The sequence below is a fragment of the Nerophis ophidion genome, linkage group LG17 (assembly GCF_033978795.1).
Source record: "Nerophis ophidion isolate RoL-2023_Sa linkage group LG17, RoL_Noph_v1.0, whole genome shotgun sequence".
Classification (NCBI taxonomy): domain Eukaryota; kingdom Metazoa; phylum Chordata; class Actinopteri; order Syngnathiformes; family Syngnathidae; genus Nerophis; species Nerophis ophidion.
Window position 1 is genome coordinate 20,340,362 of NC_084627.1, and position 27,682 is coordinate 20,368,043.

Genomic DNA, 27,682 nt, shown 5'->3' on the forward strand with positions numbered 1-27,682 from the left:
GCAATGTTAATATTTCATCATTGATATATAAACTATCAGACTGCGTGGTCGGTAGTAGTGGGTGTCAGTGGGCCTCTAACAGTTAAGGTATATAAATAAACATTTACAAAATCTTTCTACAAACCCCGTTTCCATATGAATTGTGAAATTGCGTTAGATGTAAAAATAAACGGAATACAATGATTTGCAAATCATTTTCAACCCATATTCAGTTTAATATGCTACAAAGACAACATATTTGATGTTCAAACTGATATACATTTTCTTTTGCAAATAATCATTAACTTTAGAATTTGATGCCAGCAACACATGACAACTAAGTTGGGAAAGGTGGCAATAAATACTGATAAAAGTTGAGGAATGCTCATCAAACACTTATTTGGAACATCCCAAGGGTGTGCAGGCTAATTGGGAACAGGTGAGTGCTATGATTGGGTAAAAAACAGCTTCTAAAAAAATGCTCATGCTTTCACAAGAAAGGATGGGGCGAGGTGCACCCCTTTGTCCACAACTGCTTGAGCAAATAGTCAAACAGTTTAAGAACAACGTTTCTTAAAGTGCAATTGCAAGAAATTTATGGATTTCAACATCTACAGTCCATAATATCATCAAAAAGTTCACAGAATCTAGAGAAATCATGACGCATTAAGAAGCGTAAAATACGACAGCGGAGACCCCGGACTGTTGAACGACTGAAGCTCTACATAAAACAAGAATGGGAAAGAATTCCACTTTCAAGGCTTCAACAATTAGTTTCCTCAGTTCCCAAACATTTGAGTGTTGTTAAAAGAAAAGGTGATGTAACACAGTGGTGAACATGCCCTTTCCCAACTACTTTGGCACATGTTGCAGCCATGAAATTCTAAGTTAATTATTATTTCCAAAAAAAAAAAAAAAGTTTGAGTTTGAACATCAAATATCTTGTCTTTGTAGTGCATTCAATTGGATATGGGTTGAAAAGAATTTGCAAATCATTGTATTCCGTTTATATTTACATCTAACACAATTTCCCAACTCATATGGAAACGGGGTTTGTATTTAAGTATCTCATTTCACAACGTGCCAGTATTTATTTGGGGTTTATAATCCGGTGCAGCTAATGTATATTTAGTCTGGAAAATACGATACATTACTCCATAAAACTATCACAGTTGTTAGTAGTACATTCTATTGTGTCAGTCAGTGCATTCTATTGTATTGCTTTTACACATCATTTCTTATGTAAAAGTTTTATTAAAATTGTTCTGTTTTGGGGGAAGCATACATATCAATTGAAATGGGAAAAGTTAATTTGAGATAGAAGTGTTTTGAGTTAAGAGTTCCGTCACTGAAACAATTAAGCTCGTAAATTGCAACCACATAATCTCCTAATTGTGGGACAAATAAAAAAGTCTATCTTTTCCGACCTTATCCTAAGATGACGTAATAATTTATAACCCAACTTTTAATAAAACATCAACAACATGGCGGATTTAAAGAATCCGTTACCTTGCGTGTTTCTGAAGCAAGTAATAGCCTGGCGATAAGGGTTGGGCCATTCAGGCCCATCCGTCAGATTGGCCAGGACCAGAAGTAACAAAAGGCTCTGATTGGACAAAGGTAAGGGGTTGTGTTCCAGCTCTACGCCTGCCTTGCTGCCGGCTCCCCCCAATGTGAAGACGCTCCACAGACCACCTGAAGACACAAGAATTACATATGCGTCACTTTATTAGGCACACACACACAGCATGGAATATAATAATAATAATAATAATGGATTGGATTTATATTAAATATACTGTGATAGTGCAAATAGCAATTGGTATATATTGTATATATGTTATAGACATATTATATCTGTATATATAATATACTGTACACATATTAAGTATATATTGTATATATTCGCAGATATGTTATATTTTACATTGCTATACCTAGTCTATTTATACCTACATTGTCCTTTCCATCCTTATACTTTCCATCATTGTAACTAAGCTACTGTGTTGAACAATTTCCCTTGTGGATCATTAAAGTTTGTCTAAGTCTTAGTCTATATCGCGCTTTTCTATTATTAGATACTCAAAGCGCTCACAGAGAAGTGGGAACCCATCATTCATTCACACCTGGTGGTGGTAAGCTACATCAGTAGCCACAGCTGCCCTGGGATAGACTGATGGAAGCGTGGCTGCCAGTTTTGCGCCTACGGCCCCTCCGACCACCACCTATCATTCATTCATCATTCATTCACCAGTGTGAGCGGCACGGGGGGGAAGGGTGAAGTGTCCTGCCCAAAGGCACAACGGCAGCGATTTGGATGTCAATAGTCGGGGAGCGAACCTCCAAGCCTCAGGTTTCTGGCACGGCCGCTCTACCCACTACGCCATGCAATATCAACAAGTATTAAATGAAAGGTGGGGGTAATGTTCTGTCAGATCTACCGAATCCGCAGGGAATGTGTTTATAATAAAATCAAGTTGATTTGTGTTGGATGGATGGAATGAATGCAAAAGGAAACGTGTGGCCAGACTTGATGTAATCCAAACCAAAATGGGCACAATGGACTTATGCTCGGCCCTCTGCAGCGCAAACATAGACGGCGCCAGAGAACAAAAACTTGTGCTACTGGAGTCTCTTTTTTTTCTTTCTTTTTTTTACTGGTGGGGGATGTGTTGATTTTCTCAACTGAAGTGTAGGCGCACTCAGGCGTCAAGAGAAGCGTGAGCACCGAGGCACATGGATGACCGCCTCTGGCTCCTGGACGTCTAGCCACAGGGAATCTATGATGCAAGCGATGTGGGGTCCGAGGCGGCTTGATGCTGGTCCAACCTGATAGAGCTACTGAAACTACAGTAGCACGGGAGGAAGCTAAGTACACATGTTGCCATCCAGTGGTGGACATTGGAAGGACTGTTTTATTCTGTGGCGTGTTCTCCTAGAGCTGGATACAACTAAGTTTCCCAAACTGTGTGAGAGAAAGTAAAATGACTTCCCCACAGAGACTAAAGTCTACATTCTCTCTCTCTCTCTCTCCCTCTCTCTCTCATGCATGCACCTTCTTTCAGGGTTATGAGGCCTTGAGAAAGGAAAAAGAGTCTCAAGAGAGAGGGGTCCAACTTGTGCTGGGGACTTGTTCATCGCATCACTGGCACCAGAGTGACTGGACCCAGTGTGTCACAGAAGCGTGTCTGGCAGGCGCATTTCCTGCACTCACATGCACATTCGCACGTCCACTTTTTCGCTTTATTCGACCTCAGCGCGAGGTTATTTGTTATTTCTCCAGCTGCACAGTGGAAAAAGAACGTTTGAAAGAGGAAAGGGAAACGGAAAAGCGAGGAAATCCAAACGGTCTTGTTTGTCTATTGTTAATAAGTTGGCCTTTTCGTCTCAGCAAAATGTAATGTATTAACTGCTATCTTTCATTGTCCTTGATTATGCAAAATATACATTTTAATGATGTATGAAAGGTATTTCTCACGAGCAAGATAGTCTGCCCCATATGTCCGTTACACATGACACACATTGCCAAGGATAAAAAAAGAAGTAGGTTTTGCTACACATCTTAAAATAAAGATTGGGGCTCTAATTTAGATAATTTATTTTTTCTTCTGCAAATAGACTAACCTACTGAGATGTTGCTCTTAAATGTGACTGTTTGCACTATAGCTCACATTGCAATGCTAATGTTCCTAACATGAGTTCTCCTGTCTTAATCATTATTACATTGCTATATGGCATATATCACAACGAGGGATGGGTCCGGAATTTATTACTTATATAGGTAACAACAAAATCAGTCAGTACTACAGAGTACTGATTCACGAAAGACAAATCAGTACCATACTTCAATACCTTTTGTTGCACAGGATGTCACTGGCTCAGGTACTTGGCGAGCAAACAGGCATATTCATAGGACTGCTGCTAAGTAATGTTGCAACTTTCCATGCCTACAAAGCAGGTATGCCGATAGAAATTGTTCAAAAGTAAGGTACACATTTTCAAGCTAGTTCGATGCTAATGTACAATGAATATGACATATAGATGCTACTGATTAGCATTAGTGTTTTGGCATGGCGATTCAAACACCTTTAAACTTTCAAACTGAAAACTATGGCCATGAAAACTACAATTAGGACGTGTGTTACAATTAAGCAGCTGTGTAAGAAGCACAATACTTACAGTTTAAATGTCTCAAAAAAATGTAAGACTGGCACAATCAACTTAATGGCAAAGACTACTTTCTGGATATGGCAACACACCTAGGGCAAACTGAAATGAACGCATACTTGCTCAGAATTATCAGATACAACTACTGGCCAGCACAGTTATATTTATCAGCTCACTGTCAAATGTTAAATAAAAAAACTAATTATTACCACATGAACACACAAAATTACCAATATTGTTACTGTTGAGTATTGGCAATTCGCAGGAGTTTGTACCGTATTGGTTCAAATGTCAAAGATACCCATATGCATACTTGCCAACCTTGAGCCCTCCGATTTTGGGAGATGGGGGGGTTTGAGGTAAGCGGGGTGGGGGTGACGGGGTTTAGTGGTAGCGGAGGGTGTATATTGTAGCGTTCTGGAAGTTAGTGCTGCAAGGGGTTCTGGGTATTTGTTCTGTTGTGTTTATGTTGTGTTACAGTGCGGATGTTCTCCCGAAATGTGTTTGTCATTTTTGTTTGGTGTGGGTTCACAGTGTGGCATATATTTGTAACAGTGTTAAAGTTGTTTATACAGCCACCCTCAGTGTGACCTGTATAGCTGTTGACCAAGTATGCATTGCATTCACTTATGTGTGTGTAAAAGCCACATATATTATGAGAGTAAGCCCGCACGTTGTTTGTATGGTGGAAAAGCGGACGTGACGACAGGTTGTAGAGGACGGTAAAGGAAGAGCCTTTAAGGCACGCCCCCAATATTGTTGTCCCTGTGGAAATCGGGAGAAATTCGGGACAATGGTTGCCCCGGGAGATTTTCGGGAGGGGCACTGAAATTCGTGAACATCCGGGAAAATCGTGAGGGGTGACAAGTATGTCCATAAAAAACCTCATATTGAGCATGTTGTAAAAAAATAAATAAATAAATAAAAGATAATATGTGATGTATCATGCTGAAATTGTATACATGTTCGAGATAAACTTCAACCAATCAATCCTTAAATGCAACTATCATGAAGTGCTGAATGAAAATATACATAAAAAGAAATGTCCAGTGCAGTGGAAGCTGGCTCTCAGGGGAATATTTAAAAAGTGGAGTCATCCATAACAGCGCGTCTTGGAGATACTCTGTCCGACACTGGCGTGTACTAACACAGCTCATTAGCATAAAAGCTACAGACACAAAAAACGGCATGTCCACAGAATAACTTTTTAAACATTTAGGTAACACTCTTCCCAATTATATTGTGGGACCTCTGAGACATATTGACAATAGCTGAAAAATAGTCTAATATAGCACCTATTAACCCCTAACCTCATGTATTGATTGATTGATTGATTGAGACTTTTATCAGTAGATTGCACAGTACAGTACATATTCCGTACAATTGACCACTAAATGGTAACACTCGATTAAGTTTTTCAACTTGTTTAAGTCGGGGTCCACGTTAATCAATTCATGATACTCACAAGCATCTATATTAGGTATATTTCAACCTAATCATGGAATCACAAAACACCTACAACACTTTTCATAGAGCTCTTGTATCGTACCTCACTAAATTCTGCCTCATGTTAAAGCCATTTAGTATGTAAATCGAGATGAAACTGTCGTCTAAACACAGATAAAACAAAGGACATGTCAGAGCCTTTTGAGGATGTTCCTGGTGTTGTACAGACAATACGCCAACACATTCTTTAGATAATATCACACAAATGAGAACATTCTGTATGTTCAAAGGATTTTCCCATGATGCATGCATACTGTAGCAGCATTGAAAAGAAAAGGGGGGAAAAAAAAAAAATCATCTTCAGAAAAGCTCCTCCAGTGCCGCTGAGAATAACACAGGCCTTTAAGTGTAAAATCCCCTCCCCTTTAGAAAACTGCTTTAAAGGATTTCTGTTGTTTCCGTTGCAAACACCACATTTTCCACATGGAAATAAGATGTGCACATTTAACGAGACGGGGAAATAAAACAAGCGTTGTCTCCGAGCTACGACTATAAGAGCTCCAGTGTCTTTTGTTGATGTGCGTGTGTGTACAAGGGAGGCGGCTGCAGACAGACGGGCTCTGGGGGATTAGGAACAGGACAGGGCACCATAACTCATCAGGGCCGTCTGTGGCCACCGACACACATGCGCACACACATTGACGGACAGGCCGGTGAATGCTGATGCCTCACTGGATGTAATCTGCCAACAGCACCCCACAAAGAGCGCTTATCAGTGCGGGGAAACCCGTGGGTGCACATTTATTCTTGCACTTGCTCACACAAGACAGACGCACATTCAGCACGCCAACAACCAGAGCCTACACGCAAACACGCACGCGCACAAGCTGTGCTCATTTTTGAAAACATCAATTTTATCCGCGCTGCTTTGCATGCATGTCAGCACAACTCACACGTTCATTCCTCAAATCATTCATGGCCTGGGCATCGCATGAAAGAAAAGAGAAGGGGAAAACTGGCAACACTTTTGTGTTTTGGAGGCTGTGCTTATGTAATTTGACTGCTTCTCTTATTTTTCCATTTTCAATGATATTACCCTTAAGTTTACAGCCACAATTGCTTTGACCCAACTGAGCAAACTTATACAGTTGTTATAAAAACCTACTAAATGGTTTTAGTACTTTCACTGGGATGAATCTTACAAGAAAATAATGCATTTCATTTCCTCTGCTACTAAAAATGTAATATCATTGTTTGCTAAATACATTTTTGATGTGGAACTGGGAACCCAACAATTATTACCTCTGCCGAATGCTAATTGCAAGGTCATGTTTTGTTTGGACAGGTACTTTGGTTATTAAACTGGTCTGATGGTTCGGCTTGTTCTTTAGTTAGTAGTTGACTGCGTGATTGGCTCGCTTGTTGGCCAGTTGGTTGGTCAGATGGCAGCTTGGATGGTTGGTTGTTTAGTTTTTTTTTGTCTGTTACTTGATTAATTGGCAAGTTGTTTGGTTAGTTGGTGAGTTATTTAGACTTTTGGTTGGTTAGTTGGCTTTTTCGCAGCTTGGATGGGTAAGTTACCTGTTTATTTTGTTGGCAGGATGGCGGTTATTTGGTACCATTGGTTGGCTTTTGTGTTAATTGGTTGGTTTGGATGATCGGTGGTCAACTTTGGTTGATTGCCTGGTTGTTTGTTTGGTTAGGTGGCAGGTTGGTTAGTTGTCGGACCAGTTCTTTGGGTAGTGAATTGGTTGGACAGTAAGATGATTGGTTGGTTGATAATTTGTTGGATGTTTGGCCATTCCATTGGTTATTATGTACAAATAGTTTACTTGTTGGTTTTAAGTATCACACAAACTAATCAGCATATTAAATTTCCAAATAACAATAGCTGCAATGAAAGTGCTGGCACTTTCTTTGTCAATATGCCAAGTTAGAAAAAAAAAAAGCCCAGACTGTCTGAAAGTCTACACCATTAACACTCAGAAATACAGAGCTTGAAGACCTCATCTGGGCAGGGAGCACAAAGCTTGGTTGGAAGAAGAAAGGAGACAGATACAGAGTGCTTCATCAGTTTGTGTGCACTCAATGAACAAATGAATCACATACGCACAGACATTGTATGTTTGGACACACAGTTCTGCTGTTATTTGCAATGCTTGGCTGAACAATAACCCATCAAGCATATGGAAACCAATAAACTTTTGGCATACATTTTTGTCAAAAAACTAATCCTAAGGAAAGTGCAGCATATACAAGCTGAAGTATCACTGTACATTTTGATGCTGTTTCAAATTTTGCCAAAAGTGAAGTATACAGTACGTTATTCTAGTTTGAGCGTGTGTGTATATTCGTACTTGCCACTCCGGACGCCAGACCATAAAGCAGGCCACCCTCAGCTTTTGGCTCAAAGATGTGGGTTGCCGGGGGCGGACATTTTTCTTGTCTGATGAAGTTATAGAGCAGCGTCTTCACGAGGCGACTAGTCAGCGACAAACTGGAGTGGGGGAAGAAAAGAAGTACGGTAAGGAATTCATAGCATCAGAAACAGCTTGGCCGTAGATGACCACTATGTAACCCACTAGACAAATGTTTTATTTTTTTGCAGTACAAATCACAAGTGGATGGAAGCACAATTAAAGTTGATTAAAATAATACTGTATCTTGCAATGGTTGACATACCAAGTACTATTTTTAGCACACAAAATAGGTATTTTGCATAATAACAACCTCTGCTAATGCGGCATAGAAGAAACGTAACATGCACTGTACACTATGTGGTAAAGAGTTTGTGCATTCGTGCTTAAAACAAAGACAAACTATTGGATATGTGGTTAGCTCTCTTGAATGCATCATAAACGCAACACATCCCTCCAAAGGCTTGTTGACGGTGAATGAAAGGTCACAGAAGAGACAAGGGTGATGGCTACTTGGACATTTCCTTTTTTCCTCTCCCCCCCACCCCCCATCCCTCCCTGCTTTTATTACAGCAATGGAATGAAGACATGAAGACAGTGTTTGTGATGTGCATGATGAAACTGTCTGGCAGCACAGAAAGACAGACAAAAGGCTGATAGTCTCACGACGGACTGGAGGGGATCCAAAGTGCTCCGTATCATCAACAGATTGCGGACAGCCCACATTGGGAACAAAGTCAGAACTTAGACAACTTTTAGGAGACATTTTGCAACTCAATGACGTAGAGAGCAGACATTATTGAACAGTGAGTCAACAATAAGAAGAAGAATGGAATGCAGACCGGCTTGGACTGGTGAATTATTATGTGAAGTCACCCCTGTCTCCCAGGCCAGGCGGTAATTCTCCATCTTAGTCACTGCGTCCTTTGGCCGCCGTCACAATTAGGTGCATGTTTTTGTTGTTGGTGGTTAACTTACTTATACACTAGTATGATAATTATCTGTCACATTTTGGTTTGGGTGTTATTGATCTGGATCCTTGAATGCAGAAACAGCAGGCAAAGTGCAGATAAAGAACGCAGCGCAGCTTTCATATATATACACAGATATACACTTATACACACATACTGTATTCATGCATACATATATAAACATATACACACATATATATATATATATAATGCATATACACACACAAACATGAATACTTTGTCACAAACATATACATTTACACACACACACGCATATATACACAAACACACACACACATATACACACATTTTTATATATATATGCACACATTTTTATATGTGTATATATATATATATATATATATATATATATATATATATATATATATATATATATATATTAGAGATCCGCGGTTTGCGGTGTCATCCGCGGAGTCCGCGGATAAAACGCGGGTCGGGCGGGAGACATGACGAAAAAATAGATTTTAATTAGATCAGGGCGGGGGGCAGTTGAATTATCCGGAAATATTTGATATACATGGTTCTGGGATCAGTATCCTTTGCCATTTAAAGTGCCATTTAAGACCCGTGTCACAAAGCGAAGAAGACAATAGGAGACGCTAATATTCTCTAGAATGACTACCGGCAGTCACCCAGTTAATAAGTATGAGGGCGTGCTATGTAGTCATTGACTTTGTCGCCCTCTACAGCATGTACGGTCTGCTTGTCAGTCCAGCAACATGTTGTGTGTGGCTTCCGCAGCAACACGCACACGACTGCAAGGCATACTGGGTGACACAGAGTACACTAATGGTTGTGATATAAACAATTTTAACACTCTTAGTAATATGCGCCACGCTGTGAAGCCACACCAAACAAGATTGACAAACACATTTCGGGAGGACATCCTCCCAGTAACACAACATAAACGCCACACAACAAATACCCAGAATCCTTTGTATCCATGACTTTTCCTGACTATTCTATACACCCCGCTAGCAGCGGGCGGGTGGCGGGCGGATGCGTTTCTGATAAAATGTTGGTTCGGGTGGACGGCGGGTGGATGACGACTTTGGTGACGCGGTTGCAGATGATATAATTGCCTATCCGCGCATCTCTAATATATATAGATATATACATACATACATACATATATATAAAATAAATAAATAAATGGGTTGTACTTGTATAGCGCTTTTCCACCTTCAAGGTACTCAAAGCGCTTTGACACTACTTCCACATTTACCCATTCACACACACATTCACACACTGATTGAGGGAGCTGCCATGCAAGGCGCCAACCAGCACCCATCAGGAGCAAGGGTGAAGTGTCTTGCTCAGGACACAACGGACGTGACGAAATTGGTTCTAGGTGGGATTTGAACCAGTGACCCTCGGGTTGCGCGCGGCCACTCTCCCAATGCGCCACGCCATACATATATATATATATATATATACATATACATATATATATATATACGTATACATATATATATATACATATACATATATACACACATATATACATAAATACACACATATATATATACATATATATACACACATATATAAACATATACATACATACATACACACATATATATATATACATATACACACATATATATATACATATATATACATACATATATACACATATATATATACATATACATATATATATACATACATATACATATATGCACACATATATATATATATATATATATATATATATGTGTGTGTGTGTGTGTATGTGTATATTTATATAATAAAAATGCTCAGGAAGTTCTTTAGAGTGAAGCAGTAATTTGCAATATTCAACTTGTTGGCAATTTTATGAGGTACTGAATTTGTATTGTTAAATTATTGAGAAATTAGTGAATTCTTGAAATATTCTATGCTGTGTCTGGGTGTGTGTATGCACACTCACCAGCGCCCCTTCATGATGTGCCGGTAGATTAAACAGTCTCTGAGGATGTCTTTGGAGAACAGCTGGTAGGAGAAGAACACCAGCAAGGTGGTCACGGCTTCAAACAGGATGCTGTACGTGATATCCCTGTAAGGCAGGCAGTCACGTACATTAAAGCAACATTTTAAAACAACAGCACAAATTTTTAATGAAGAGCACATAATGTATGTCATTGCCATGGCAACCGTCTGATCACAGAGTATAATGGGCCTATATCACTGGTGGATCAGCCAAGACACATCTTATAATGTGTTAGCGTTCTCAACCTTTTATGACTTAAATCAACTGTCTTGACTATTTTTGAGACTCCAAGCACTCTATTTGTTTGTACAGAATGTTTTAATATCAAATGCTACTTCCCAACTGTAGTGGAATTAAGATAAAACAAATAAAACAAATTCTCCTGATTTGTGCTAAAACTTTACAATTCAAATTGCAATAGTACTAAAAATCTGAATAGCAAGATGCATTAATAACAGTTTTGATATAATTGGCTTTTCATGATAACATAACCACATTAAATTGTGTTAGAATACCATATAAAAAACCCACAGAGGTGTTGATAAACACGTTAAACATGCATGTCTCCGTTATAATGTAAATGGTGTATCCAAAAAACAGCAGATGAGGATCAAACAAAGTGAAGCAAATGGATTTTAATGCCAAAATGTATGAAGATGTGCAAACCAAATGAAGACAATTGACATTTATCTTAAAAACAAGTCAGAGTGAAATCTGTTTGGGATTTGGGAAAGGGGTGAGGAAACCCTCCAGAAGGAATAGATCTATCTGCACCGCCATCACGTACAAAGGAAACGGGCCGAGAGCCACAAAGTGGTGGAGATCAAGGGGGGAGAAAGGGGGAGCGGCCACAGAACAGGGAGGGTCTGGAAGCGAGGAACAATGAATAATATGTTGGAATGTCGAATCCGTTTATGTGAGGTTAAATGATTGACGTACGCAGAGAAGACTTCACAGGGAAAGGGCAAGAAGAATCTCATACATTGAAATGGAATGTTTTGACACAAATAACTCTGATTAAAATGTTATATATTATAGTATTTTTCATCAATGTTTAATAAGTCTCAGGGGTCTCACAATTGGAACTTATGTAGGGTTGTCTTTGACAACCGGTATATATTTTTATAATCGTTTCCCATCATTGATGAGCTGTCACATCTAAGGCGTTTTTTTTTTAAAGAAATTGTTAATGAAATGTAGATATTCCAAAGTCAAAAGGTACTTATAAAAGGAATACAGTTTTTAATAAAGTAAAAAAAAAACAGATCTGACTTGCGACTTTTCCAATTAAAATAAAGCTGAAACACAGACTCAGGGATGTGTGCACCCTTTGAGAAAAAAAGAGGAAAACTGAGAAAAAAAGAGGAAAAGTGCTGTCACGCAAACCCTAAAAGACAATTTTGAAAATCATGACAACATTTCCTGCAATTACACTATATAATGGGTGTCAAACTCTGGCCCGCGGGCCAAATTTGGCCCGCTGTGTAATTTAATTTGGCCCTTGAGGCGATATCAATTTAGCATTAGAGCTGGCCCGCCGGTGTTATACAGCGTCGTTGCCACTGTAATACCGCATTCACCGCTAATACTCATACTTGCCAACCCTCCTAATTTTCCCGGTAGACTCCTGAAGTTCAGTGCCCCTCCCGAAAATCTCCCGGGGCAACTATTCTCCCATATTTCTACCGATTTCCACCTGGACAACTATATTGGGGGCGTACATTTAAGGCACTGCCTTTAGCGTTCTCTACAACCTGTCGTCATGTCCGCTTTTCCTCCATACTAACAGCGTGTCACATAATATTTGTGGCTTTTACACACACACACACGCTCAAGTGAATGCAAGGCATACTTGGTCAACAGCCATACAGGTCACACTGAGGGTGGCCATATAAACAACTTTAACACTGTTACAAATATGCTCCAAAATGTGAACCCACACCGAACAAGAATGACAAACACATTTCGGGTGAACATCCGCACTGTAACACAACAGAACAAATACCCAGAAACCCTTGCACCACTAACTCTTCCAGGAAACTTCCAGCAAACTGACCAATAGTTAATGTTTTATTCATGCATTTTCTCTTGCTACTTCAAGGCTTGAATGTTTGGTTCATTCATTATTGTTATTTTATTTTCAAATGTATTATTAGCCTGTGGAAAAAAATTGATATTTACCTCAGAAGATTGCAAATAGAAAAAAAGACATAACATTTTTATATTCAAATTTTATTTGATATGCCATTGATATTCTTTTAATTATTATTATTACTATTTGAAACTGGATTTTGCATGTCACTAAAGTTATATAAGCCTTGCTTGTTCAATATTTAATGCAAAACTTGTTTGGGTCCCTATTAAAAGGTTAATTTGTTCAACCTTGGCCCGCGGCTTTGTTCAGTTTAAAACTTTGGCCCACTCTGTATTTGAGTTTGACACCCCTGCAATATATTTTACCCTCATCTACCACATACATGTCCCTTGTAATGTACCAAAGAATATTTACTTTTTTAGTAGATCATTTATTAACATTATTATCATTGAAAATGTAATGTAAAATTACATAACATGCATGCAAAGAACTCAGAAAACATTTCCCATTTGGCAATCAAATTCAGTTCCATCTACTATTCGTCAATAGTGTTTCTACTGGTATGGTTTCTTCATGCATCACTCAAAGCAACGTTTGTAGGTTTTGCAGTATGACTAAAACAATACTTATTAAACCGTCATGTTTCGTGGTAGCGTTTTCATTCATATTTGCACGTGCTTTCATAACGTAATCAAGCTAGCATCGTTGGCATTATCTGATACGCTAACACGTTTATAAGTGTCTGTGTTGGTATTAACTTACAATGGCATTCTTTTTGTATTGTTTCAAGTTTCACAAATTCCACAATAAATTCATTAAAATGTCACCGTGGAGTTATTGAGTCTGTTTAGCTTTTTGAAGAGCTAGCTTCCGCAGCTAGCGGGTCCATGACAATAACTTTTCTGCCGTGTGACAGGCACCGTTTGTAATACAATTATGGTGAAAATTAGAGATGTCCGATAATATCGGCCTGCCAATATCATTGGACGATAAATGCTTTAAATTATCGGTATCGGTTCCAAATGATCAGTATCAGATTCAAAAAGTAAAATTTATGACTCTTTAAACATGGCTGTGTACACGGACGTAGAGAGAAGTACAGTGTGCCAATAAACGTTAAAGGCACTGCCTTTGCGTGACGGCCCAATCACATAATATATGCTGCTTGTACACACACACAAGTGAATGCAATGCATACTTGGTCAACAGCCATACATGTCACACTGAGGATGGCCGTATAAACAACTTTAACACTGTTACAAATATGTGCCACACTGTGAACCCACACTAAACGAGAATGACAAACACATTTCGGGAGAACATCTGCATCGTAACACAACATAAACACAAAAGAACAAATACCCTGAACCTGTTGCAGCACTAACTCTTCCGGGACGCTACAATATAAACACCCCGCTACCACCAAACCCCGCCACCCCCCAAACCCGCCCCCCCACTTCAACCATTTCCGCATCTCCCGAATTCGAAGGTTTATAGGTTGGCAAGTATGCTCTAGTATACTCTGGACTGAAGCTGTGTGCCTTCGTTGTTTTTGTAGCTGTTGTTTTGAGGCAAGTTTAAAAAAAACATAAAAATAATGCACTTTGTGAAAGTCAAAATATAGTATTTCCCATAGTTGTAATGTGTATCAGGATTATCTCAGAGAGAGCATGTCCCAAATTCCAACCTGTTCTGAGGCATGTTAAAAAAAAATAATGCACTTTGTGACTTCAATACTAAATATGGCAGTGCCTGTTGGCATTTTTTTTTCTCCATAACTGGAGTTGTGTTAGACTTGTGTGGCATATTGTTGCCGGATTCGGTCCTCCGTGGATGCGTCAGCAAGAACACAGCAAAAAGGTAAGAACTAAGGGATTTATTAAACAAAAGGAGCTATGAACAAAAACACTGGTACAAATAGAAAAGGCAAATAAAAGCGCTAGCATGGAAAGCTAGGTCAAACTAACCGAAATAGCAAACATTTGGCACAAAGGCACACAAAAGGAAACACAAAACAACTAGTGTGAAAGCTGGGAATAAAATAAAGCTCAGCGTGAGAGCTAGCGAAATCGAGAGTGAGAGACAAGTCATAAGCAGTTGTATGAGAACAAACTAAGATCCGACAACGAGTGAACAGAAAAGGCTGGCTTATAAAAGGTGGTGATTAGTAAAGACAGGTGTGCTGGAAAAGAGAGTAGCAGCTGAAACTAATGAGTGACCATGGAAACGAATAAAATAGGAACTAAGCATGTCAAACCGCAGAGTGATATAAAAATGGAACAAAAATAACAATATGGTGATGATCCGACCATCGGATCACAACAAGTTGAAGTTGTTCTCTTATTTTGGAAAACCTTGTTTTTGATTGAGACTTGTAATAGTAGATTGCACAGTACAGTACATATTCCGTACAATTGACCACTAAATGGTAACACCCGAATAAGTTTTTCAACTTGTTTAAGTCAGGGTCCACGTTAATCAATCCATGGTAAATGTATATTGTTTAATGCATCCAGCAGGGCATCACAACAAAATTAGGCATAATAATGTGTTGATTCCACAACTGTATATATCGGTATCGGTAATATCGGAATCTGTAATTAAGAGTTGGACAATATCGGAATATCGGATATCGGCAAAAAAGCCATTATCGGACATCTCTAGTGAAAATCTTTCGGTGTAAAAACCTAATTTCACAACATATACTGTATGTCTGCGGGTTATATAGTCAGTCTGATGGGACTAATACATGGGGAAAATTTTCTTTTAAAATTCGGTGGGTGCAGCTTTTACACCGGTGCACTCAATAGTCCGGAAAATACGGTATTTGTCTGCACACAATGTATGAATCGATAATCGAATGATTATCGTCCCAACACACCTGCTGTATGTACGCAGGGAACACAGCAGGTATTACGAGGGAGGGTGTTTAATATCAGATTATTCGAGTGGGAGGTTAATAGTCGAATCAGGGGCGGTGTAGCTCGGTTGGTAGAGCGGATGTGCCAGCAATTTCAGGGTTGCAGGTTCGATCCCCGCTTCCGCCATCCTAGTCACTGCCGTTGTTTACAAAAATAGAAAAAAAATAGTAATAATAATGTAACTTAGATATTGTGTTTCACAATATAAAGCACTTTGAGTCACTTGAGAAAAAGCGCTATATAAATACAATTCACTTCACTTTCCAATCAAGTCGTTGAATCTCTCAGCAGGACGACAGCCTGAGCACCAATGTTACTTTTTACCAGCAGCATTATTTAGCTTATTTGTTGAAGGAAAACTAACTGACCCAACTTACAGCTCACATGTATGTAGCTCAGTTGGCAGAGCTCCAAGATTTATTTCAAGATGTGTAGCAAAGCAACCAGTGTGTAGCAACCTTGAAAAGGAGCATTTTAGCACCTTTTCATGTGAGTGATTTTTCTCATCAACAGGCACATATTATTGTTAAAACATCATAAATACAATTTTGCATGTAAAGGGACTTTAATTAATCAATTACTACGTGGGGTTGTTCTTCTTAGCAAGACTTAATAGGCAACTAACTTACTGTATTGTTTCCATGTTTGTGGAACAGTTTAGGAAAATCACCACCAAAACAAGAAGAACTTGACTTGCACTGACCTTTAAACCCATACAACATTTTAATAATTTTGAAATGACAAAAACACATTCTCAGACAAATGGTTATTACGGCCATTGTTCCCAACACTTTTGATCCTTTAGTCTTAATTGTTGAACATTCTACACTTGTCTAGGTTAGTACATCGTACACAGATTCGAAGAAAAATCTGACAGTATTTTTCCAATTATTACTGTTATTGTTATTCTTATTCCCTCCACCCGGCTGATTGGCACAACATCTGCTCTTCTTCTTCTCATAAAAACTAACCAACACTTTCATTTCTTACGCTCAGCCTGCAGCCGAGCTAGCTGGCCGAGTAATTTCAAAGTAAACTCAGGCAGGATCTTTTTCTTTTTTTTTTTTTTTATGACGTGGACTTGCTTTGTGACTCACTCAAAGTGATGCCAACACTACAAAAAAAAATGTTCATGCCAATGACTAAAATTCTGGACCCAATAAACACAAATGAAAAAGATGATAAAAACAGGAATATCAAAAGTGAGGAACTCTGTAAGGACATCACTGCTGGTTATGAAAAATGTCAGACAAGACTACGGACATTATTAAATAACAGCGTGGGAACAACCCTGATAAAGAATGTCATTGTAAACATCTTATTCTATTACACATCTTGACTTTTAAAAACAAGTTATGTTCAACAGTCATGCAGAGAGAAAGAAGACAACGACTTACAATAGGGGTACTTCAACAATCAGATGCACCAGGTTGGCCAAGAGCTCTTCAAGGAGATCTTCACAGCCCGATTCTGTAAGAAAGGTGGTAGACGTTACAACAAACAAGTTGAAGTTCCCTGTTGACCTTTAGAAGGTCAGGACAGGCCAGAGAGGAGCTGTAAGTGTTTTCACAGAGATAGCACAATACATTGAGTGAGTGATGGCTGTGAGTCACACAACAAGCACCAAAGAATAAACAACTCAACCCGACATGTTTCCACCTTGATCGTAGACCTTGAAGAATAGATATTCAACTAAATTGACTTGGGGGCTAAATTCCCACAAAGCTAAGGATCGAGGAGCCAAACTTCTCCCTTTAATATTACTCCTATTTTGTATATTTCGCAGAACCAGCGTCCTCTATAATAGACATTTATGTTTGGTCTATTTATTTTTTCACACTTTTTTTTAAGAACCTTCTACAACAAATCTAGTCAAAGATCATCTCTATGCACTGCAAAAACTGAACACTAAGTAAGATTAAATCTTTCAAATAAAGGTGATATTTGCTTATTTTCTGTCTGATAAGATAATTCTTCTCACTAAGCAGATTTCATGTTAGATTGTTTTACATGTTGTAAGGGTTTTGGTCCTAAATGATCTCAGTAAGATATTACAGCGTGTTGCTGAGATTTTATGACCTATATTGAGTAAAACATGCTTGAAACTAGAATATCAACTGATGCAAAGCCGTGTCATCAACACTCACAAGAATAAAACGACTTTTTCAAAGTAATAATTTCTTACTTCAAGCATGAAAAAAAAATCAAGGTTTTGACACAATTGTGTCTCATAATTAAAACAGATGACAGCCAAATGGACTTTGCTGTTTTATTTTCAATGACACAATAGAAAATACGTACTCATATAGTAGTACAGTTGGCACAGTACAGTGAACTGATAGTTAATATTTAAACATTTAACATGTGACATTTCTAACAATTTTGAACATAAATAGTTCATGCACATTCAGATGAATTCTTCAAAATTACAATTAAAACATTTTTGGCCGGAGGCCGGGCTGTATATATGCGCACTAATAGACTGAAAGAGCACGCACTTGGCGCGATGATGTAATGTTATCGATGGAAAAAATGCATTTTAAGACCATATGATTTGCCTGAACGGCTAGGAGACCCCGAGAGTAACAAGCGGTTGCATTGTTGTCTTTCCGTTAAGAACAATAAATTAGTTTTTAGTATAAGTTTGCTGGTTTCAAGAAATGTAATACTGAGCGCATATCATTATGTCAAGATAATGGACCTAGCATTTACTTCATTTAAGAATATTTTTTTTAAATATTCAGCAAAAAGGACTTATTTTTTTCTACCAAGAAAAATTCCTTGTAATTAGTGAGAATTGTCTTATTTTAAGGTATTTTGGGGTTCATTGAGGTTAGCCAATTTTACTTGTTTTGGAAAGTCTTGACAAGCCAAATTGTCCTGTTCTATTGGCAGATCATTTTGCTTAGTTCAAGTAAAATACCCCTCATTTTTTAATTTTTTTTTTCTTCTTTTTGAACACTGACTTTTTGCAGTGTGAGTACTCTAATATCTAAACTCCTATCTTACTGACAGGATGCAATGAGTTTCCCATAACAATGTGACTACGGAGTATGTTAAGGTAACGTGCGGAGTTCCACAGGGTTCGGTTCTTGGCCCTGCACTCTTCAGCATCTATATGCTGCCTCTACATGGAAACATACACAATAACGGTGTTAGCATTCACTGTTATGCCGATGACAACCAACTCGACATGCCCCTAAAGTTGACCAACACGCCGGATTGTAGTCAACTAGAGACGTGTCTAAATTAAAACAAACAATGGATGTCCACTAAGTTTTTGCTACTCAATGCATAGATAATGGAAATGATGATTATTGGTCCTGCTAACAACCAGCACCGATTTAATAATAAATGGGTTGTACTTGTATAGCGCTTTAATAATACCACCTGATCATTTGACACCAAACAATTACACAAAGCAACTCGGTAAATAATCTCTGTATTATCTTAGACCCAACTCTCTCATGTGAGTCACACATTAAGTGTTACTGAAACAACCTTCTTTCATCTCCATAATATCACTAAAATGTGTTCCATTTTGTCCACCACCGAAGCGGAGAGTATTATCCATGCGTTTGTTACGTCCCGTCTCGATTACTGTAACGTATTATTTTCGGGTCTCCCTATGTCTAGCATTAAAAGATTACAGTTAGCATAAAATGTGGCTGCAAGACTTTTGACAAGAACAAGAAAGAGTGATCATATTAGGCCTATACTGGCTCACCTGCACGGGCTTCCTGTGCACTTAAAGGGGAACATTATCACAATTTCAGAAGGGTTAAAACCAATAAAAATCAGTTCCCAGTGGCTTATTTTATTTTTCGAAGTTTTTTTCAAAATTTTACCCAACATGGAATATCCCGAAAAAAGGCTTTAAAATGCCTGATTTTCGCTTTCTTTAAATCCATCGTCCATTTTCCTGTGACGTCATTTAGTGATGCCAACATGGCGGATAGCACAGCAAGATAGAGCGACATTAGCTCGGATTCAGACACGGACTTCAGCGGCTTAAGCGATTCAACAGGTTACGCATATAATGAAACGGATGGTTGGAGTATGGAGGCAGATAGCGAAAACGAAATTGGAGAAGAAACTGAAGCTATTGAGCGAATAGCTATTGAAGCTATTCAGCGATCGCCTTCTGACCAACGATTGAGTGTCGCAGGGTATCTATACATCTCTGTGCCATGTCTGTCGTAACATCGGCGGTAAAATGGGCAGGAGCAACTTAAATTAGTCGATTGGTAAGTGTTTGTTTGACATTAAATGTAGGTGGAGTGAAAGGCTGGATGCAAATATAGCTACAAATGTACATACAGCTAGCCTAAATAGCATGTTAGTATCGATTAGCTGGCAGTCATGCTGCAAACAAATATGTCTGATTAGCACATAAGTCAATAACATCAACAAAACTCACCTTTGTGATTTCGTTGACTTTATCATTGGAAATGCATCTGCTTTGAGTGTCGCAGGATATCCATACATCTCTGTGCCATGTCTGTCGTAGCATCGCCGGTAAAATGTGCAGACGAGGTACTTTTGGATGTTTTGACCACTGGAGCAACTTAAATCCGTCGATTGGTAAATGTTTGTTTGGCATTAAGTGTGGGTGGAGGGAATGGTTGGATGCAAATAGAGCTACAAATGAGGCATAACGATGCAATATGTATATACAGCTAGCCTAAATAGCATGTTAACATCGATTAGCATGCCGTGCTAATCGATGCACACTCCACATAAGACAACTTGAATCCGTCCCTGATTGTGTTGTTACACCCTCCGACAACACACCGACGAGGCATGATGTCTCCAAGGTACGGAAAACAGTCGAAAAAACGGAAAATAACAGAGCTGGTTTGACTCGATGTTTGTAATGTGTTTGAAAAAATGGTGGATTGACTACCTAGGTGAAGTCACATTGTGACATCATCGCCCCAAGAGCGAATAATAGAAAGGCGTTTAATTCGCCAAAATTCACCCATTTAGAGTTCGGAAATCGGTTAAAAAAATATATGGTCCTTTTCTGCAACATCAAGGTATATATTGACGCTTATATAGGTCTGGTGATAATGTTCCCCTTTAAGCTGCGACTTTAATGTTTTACTACTTACGTAAAAAATACTAAACGGTCTAGCTCCATCCTATCTTGCTGATTGTATTGTACCTTAGGTCCCGGGCGGGAATCTGCGTTCTAAGAACTCCGGCTTATTAGTGATTCCCAGAGCCCCAAAAAAGTCTGCGGGCCATAGAGTGTTTTCTATTCGGGCTCCAGTACTCTGGAATGCCCTCCCGGTAACAGTTACAGATGCTACCTCAGTAGAAGCCTTTAAGTCCTATCTTAAAACTCATGTGTATGCTCTAGCCTTTAAATAGATCCCCCTTTTAAACCAGTTGATCTGCCATCTCTTTTCTGCTCTGCACCCCTCTCCTGCGTGGAGAGGTTATCAGGTGACCACAAATGATGCGCTTGCTGTTCAAAGTTGGGACCTGGGATGGACAGCTCATCTATGCATCCGTTGGGGATGTCTCTGTGCTTCTGACTTGTCTCCATTCAAGATGATCCCAGCTGGCCCCACTATGGACTGGACTCTCACACTATTAACTAGATCCACTCAATATCCATTGCACTGGTCGCCAAGGGGTGGGGTTCCCACACCTGCAGACCCCTCCAAGGTTTCTCATTGTTCCCATTGGGTTGAGTTTTCTTGCCCTGATGTGGGATCTGACCCAGGATGTTGTTGTGGCTTGTGCAGCCCTTTGAGACATCTGTGATTAAGGGCTATATAAATAAACGTTGATGTATTGATAGTGTTTTTAGGAATCTGCTGCAAAATCCTGTCTTCTACAGGTTTTTTCTTAACAAAACACACAGGCCACCAGTTGAATAGCCCAAATGAGAAAAAAGAGAGGACCTAAAATGGAACCTTGAGGAACGCTGCAAGTATAACTAAAGAAGTTGAATAAATGACTACTGAGCGCATCTGAATCTAACAAGCTACAGCAACACCTCACTGACAAACTAAAAAAAAGTTGTACCTTCCAGGAAGGAAATGACTTAAAGTGGTGCTATGAGGACCACCTCAGTTATGTGAATCCCAAGTTTAGACCCCAGTGTCCTATGATTGCTAGCTAGTTAAAAAGTCAATGCAAAGATCTGATTTACAGTTGCTCAAGTTCCCTTATACAACTGGAGCACTTTAGTGTTTTAAGGAATTTGCTGCAAAAGTATTTGTCTCTTAAGTTTTAGCTGACTTCGGGGAGCTGGTATGGTGTCAATCTTGGGCCAGATTTGGCCATCAGGCCGTCAGTTCAATAGCGTGGCACTATACATTAAACACTGCATTCCAGTCAATATGATACCGTACATATCTTAAAAATAAGTTAAAGTAACAATGATTGTCACACACACACTAGGTGTGGTAAATTTATCCTCTGCATTTGACCCATCTCCCTGTGTACCCCCTGGGAGTTGAGGGGAGCAGTGGGCAGCAGCGGTGGCCGCGCCCAAAAATCATTTTTGGTGATTTAACCGCCAATTGCAACCCTTGATGCTGAGTGTCAAGCAGAGAGGCAATGGGTCCCATTTTTATAGTCTTTGGTATGACTCGGCCGGGGTTTGAACTCACAACCTACCGATTTTAGGGCAGACTCTCTAACCACTAGGCCACTGAATAGGTAGGACGCTTTGCCGCAATAAGTATGTGTGTTTATTGCGTTGATGTGGCCATTTTGTGGCGTAAAAGAGGCTACAGACTAAAGTGGGCCTTCGGAATTGAGTCGGATAAATAACTCTCAAGTCAACCAGAAAATGTCAAAGTGAATGTGAATCCAGAAGCCAAACAAATAAAGTACGACAAAAAAGCAACTCAAGTTAAAAGTCAGGAGGGAGGAACTCAACTCAGGTGGGAAGAAGTCGGAGTACCTGAAGGGAACCCACGCAGTCTTGGGGAGAACATGCAAACTCCACACAGAATGATCCTGAGTCCGGGATTGAATCCAGGACTACGCAAGAAATCTGCGTTCAAAAGACTCCAGCTTATTAGTGATTCCTAGAACCCAAAAAAAGTCTGCGGGCTATAGAGCGTTTTCCGTTCGGGCTCCAGTACTCTGGAATATCCTCCCGGTAACAGTTCGAGATGCTACCTCAGTAGAAGCATTTAAGTCTCACCTTAAAACTCATCTGTATACTCTAGCCTTTAAATAGACCTCCTTTTTAGACCAGTTGATCTGCCGCTTCTTTTCTTTCTCCTATGTCCCCCCCTCCCTTGTGGAGGGGGTCTGGTCCGATGACCATGGATGAAGTACTGGCTGTCCAGAGTCGAGACCCAGGATGGACCGCTCGTCGGGACCCAGGATGGACCGCTCGCCTGTATCGGTTGGGGACCACTCTACGCTGCTGATCCGCCTCCGCTTGAGATGGTTTCCTGTGGACGGGACTCTCGCTGCTGTCTTGGATCCGCTTGAACTGAACTCTCGCGGCTGTGTTGGAGCCACTATGGATTGAACATTCACAGTATCATGTTAGACCCGCTCGACATCCATTCCTTTCGGTCCCCTAGAGGGGGGGCTTGCCCACATCTGAGGTCCTCTCCAAGGTTTCTCATAGTCAGCATTGTCACTGGCGTCCCACTGGATGTGAATTCTCCCTGCCCACTGGGTGTGAGTTTTCCTTGCCCTTTTGTGGGTTCTTCCGAGGATGTTGTAGTCGTAATGATTTGTGCAGTCCTTTGAGACATTTGTGATTTGGGGCTATATAAATAAACATTGATTGATTGATACTTAGGACCTTTGTATTGTGAGGCACATGCACTAACCCCTCCTCCACCGTGCTGCCCTGTTATTAACCCGGTAATAACCCGTCGTTTAAAATGTGCACTGCTTTTTCTTTAGCTTTTTGACTGTATGTGATAACATTTATGACAAAATTTAACATCCGAACTTAGATTGTGTTATTATGTTCAATAATGACTGTGACACCTAAATACTGATATTTTTCTCATTTTTATTACTTTTGCAAGGATAAATCGAAACAAAATAAAGGTCATACAATGTGTCTTGGGTCCAATGTTGTCATATTTTGTACTGTATTTAAGGGCTACAGAAAATGTTTGTCAAAACCAATTCTGCATGGAAATTTTTATGTAGATGTACTGTTATATAAGTTCTAATACACAGTATTAAACATTAGATTTGTGCCAAGAATGTTTACGGTCAAACGTCTTATTATTCTCGCAGGAAGTTGACAGCCATGTTTTTGTCTACGAGCACCAAGCAGGTCTTTCCAATGTGAGCTTTCTTAAAAGTATCACAAATAGAGTGACAAAATAGAGAGGTAGAGGAATAAAGCTTGGGCTTACATGTTGTTTTGTGAGGAAAACCATCCAAGAACCTGACTGGCTGTGACATGGATTTTAGGTCATGGATCGGAATACGTCACTTTTGGGTTCAACACAGCTGCTACAAGTCATTATTATTATTATTATGTCAGATTGTTTCCCAGTTTCCATCCTCCTTTGACAACAACTTCCTGTCTCTGTGTGCCAGTGTATGAGGGAGAGAAACAGTGCTCACCGCCACAGGAGCCTGGCGCCCTCTCCTGGTAGCTGAACTGCAACTGCAGCTCCTCCTCGCTCATCTCCCGGATGAACACCTTGACCAAGCAGCGGATCATAAAGAGAGCATTGTGCGCCTGCCAAATGAACAGTTGACTGTGGAACAAAGGCGGAGCACATCAGACAAAATCATGGTTCATGGTGACTTTGTTTCAAAAGGTCAACCTCTCCCATGTTGTTATTATATTAGTAACTCAAGCATCTTAGACACATTAACACTCACTCTTGGCATTCTGTAGAGATTTTCAGCTCTTTGGTTCTTCCCAGGAAGATTCTCACCAGAGCACCAAAGTTCCCTGTTCTGGGATTGTTTTCAACTGAACAGGAAATAAATATTAGGTCCTGCAACATTCATCAATTGATGCAATAAAGAGAGGCAACATACTTAAGAGCTTTGCCAACGGTAAAACTGCTTCTTCCAGCAACTTGGAGTCACCACTGTTTAAAGCACAAAACAAAACGAGAGATGTGTCTAATACAGTGGCTGAGTATTCCCTCAACTGTAGAGAGCACCTGGCACTCATTTATTAGAAAGTGAAGCCCTTAAAAATACAATTGCAATTTTATAATAATATATTTTGTATTTTTTTCCCAAATTAATTGTTTGGAAATGTTCCACACTGCATACAGCAGCACTTCCTCTATATAGTATAATTTTTAATGAATGTTGCGGTCGCACCACATCACGCATGTACAACTAATTCCCAGGAATTATGGGCAGCCTCGCAAATGTGTCCAATACCCACAAATTCACCTCAGATTTTGGCCAATCGAAATTTTCATCAATCCAAATCAAAACACGATGAAAACGTCTCCATCGCATCACCCCACGTCTTCACTTCCTTGTTTACATTAACATGGACATAATTCAGTCACTCCTTAATCACTCATTATTCACTCATTTGCCAACAAAAATCACCACCATAAATCGCCAACAGTTACAAGATGTTCTAATTGAAAGTACGGATATACCACGTGCAATGTGATGGAGGAGTGAAAAGTTTACAACTGACTTTTAACTTTCAAAACATGCACAAAGGTGCACAAGAATGTGTTCAACTTGTGGACGACAGAGCAGACAACATTTTGTGGTGTTTGTTATACAAATTATGCAAACGTGCGTAATTTGGTCACCTTTTAGATATGTAGGTATATGTATACCTACATATACCTACATATATGTAGGTATATGTACCTACATATACCTAGATATGTATATGTAGGTACATATACATACCTTTTAGATATGTATATGTATATGTACATATACATATGTATATGTACATATTAGGGGTGTGGGAAAAAAATCGATTCGAAAACAAATCGCGATTCTCACGTTGTGCGATTCAGAATCGATTCTTTTTTTTTATCAAGCCAACAAACCACTACACAGCAATACCATAACAATGCAATCCAATTCCAAAACCAAACCTGACCCAGCAACAGTCACAACTGCAATAAACAGAGCAATTGAGAGGAGACACAAACACGACACAGAACAAACTAAAAGTAGTGAAACAAAAATGAATATTATCAACAACAGTATCAATATTAGTTATAATTTCAGCATAGCAGTGATTAAAACTCCCTTATTGACATTATCATTAGACATTTATAAAAATTTAAAAAAAAAAGAACAATAGTGTCACAGTGGCTTACACTTGGATCACATCTCATAAGCTTGACAACACACTGTGTCCAATGTTTTCAAAAAGATAAAATAAGTCATATTTTTGGTTCGTTTAATAGTTAAAACAAATTTACATTATTGCAATCAGTTGATAAAACATTGTCCTTTACAATTATAAAAACTTTAAAAAAAAAAATCTACTACTCAGCTAGCGTGTCAGCAGACTGGGGTAGATCCTGCTGAAATCCTATGTATTGAATGAATACAGAATTATTAAGAATCGGAAAAGTATCGTTTTTGTATCGAGAATCGCGTTGAATTGAAAAAAAAAAAACGATATATAATCGTATCGCGACCCCAAGAATCGATATTGAATCGAATCGTGTGACACCCAAAGATTCGCAGCCCTAGTACACATGTACATATACATATGTATATGTACGTATACTGTACATATGCATATGTATGTATACGTATGCATATGTATGTATACATATGCATACGTATGTATACATATGCATGCATATGTATGTATACATATGCATACGTATGTATACATATGCATATGTATATATACATATGTACATATACATATGTATATGTACTTACATATACATATGTAAGTATATGCTATACTTACATTTTATGAATGGAAAATGCATTTAAAATAATTAACAAATTAATAGGCAAATGTACATAATACAGTATGTCATAAAAGAGTATAACCTTCAACCATTTTCACTACAGTATATATTTTCAAGAGTGAATACTATAAATGAAGCTTTAATATACTGTGGTGCAAGGTTTCTTAACCTTTAGTGCCCAACTTTTCCACTACAGATGGGCCTGGGGGTGACTCAAATATTAACACTAAAAGAAAAATGAGTACTAACCAAATATACTGCATGAGAAGGAACGCAGAAATAACTGACGCAAAATACATTCACATACAAATATGTAGTGCTAAAATTTTAAATAAAAATACATTAATAATTAATATGTTTTTTATCTAAACTGTCATGAAATTAAAGTCAAAATGAAAATACTGCTTTAACACTTTAGTCGTAATTCTTGTGCTTAAAAAACTAGCTCAAGATTTCTGAGATTGTCATTACTGCCGCTAGTTGTGGAAAAGTGTATTACAACTAAGTACCGCTGCAGCCGATACAGATCACAGCTGAGAAACTAATATTTTTGCCGGCTGAGAGAATTATCTATTTTAGTACTGTGTATCAGTATATAAATGCATTTTTTCATGACTCCCTTCCTTAGTAGATTAGATTAGATTTGTATTTATTTTTGGAGGCAGCCTTAATAATATTTTGGATTAACACTCGCTTTCATATTATTTGACAATGTTATTAACCCGGTAATCTATAAATTGGTTGGATATATTTATGGAATATGATTAAAATCAAGATTAAGATTACTAACTAACTGTTAATATT

At 38.9% G+C, this 27,682-nt stretch overlaps 1 protein-coding gene across 3 annotated transcripts in view; it reads right to left on the reverse strand.

The window, feature by feature from the left end:
- dym (dymeclin) overlaps positions 1–27,682 on the reverse strand; it is a 146,973-nt gene that overhangs the window by 106,854 nt on the left and 12,437 nt on the right. For all 3 annotated transcript variants that reach the window (XM_061876488.1, XM_061876489.1, XM_061876490.1), the window contains exons 3-9: positions 24,990–25,042; positions 24,828–24,921; positions 24,564–24,700; positions 17,387–17,459; positions 10,914–11,039; positions 7,950–8,089; positions 1,489–1,674 (exon numbers count right to left, since the gene is read on the reverse strand). In XM_061876488.1, coding sequence (XP_061732472.1) covers positions 1,489–1,674; positions 7,950–8,089; positions 10,914–11,039; positions 17,387–17,459; positions 24,564–24,700; positions 24,828–24,921; positions 24,990–25,042 — 809 coding nt within the window. The remainder of the gene's footprint in view (positions 1–1,488; positions 1,675–7,949; positions 8,090–10,913; positions 11,040–17,386; positions 17,460–24,563; positions 24,701–24,827; positions 24,922–24,989; positions 25,043–27,682) is intronic.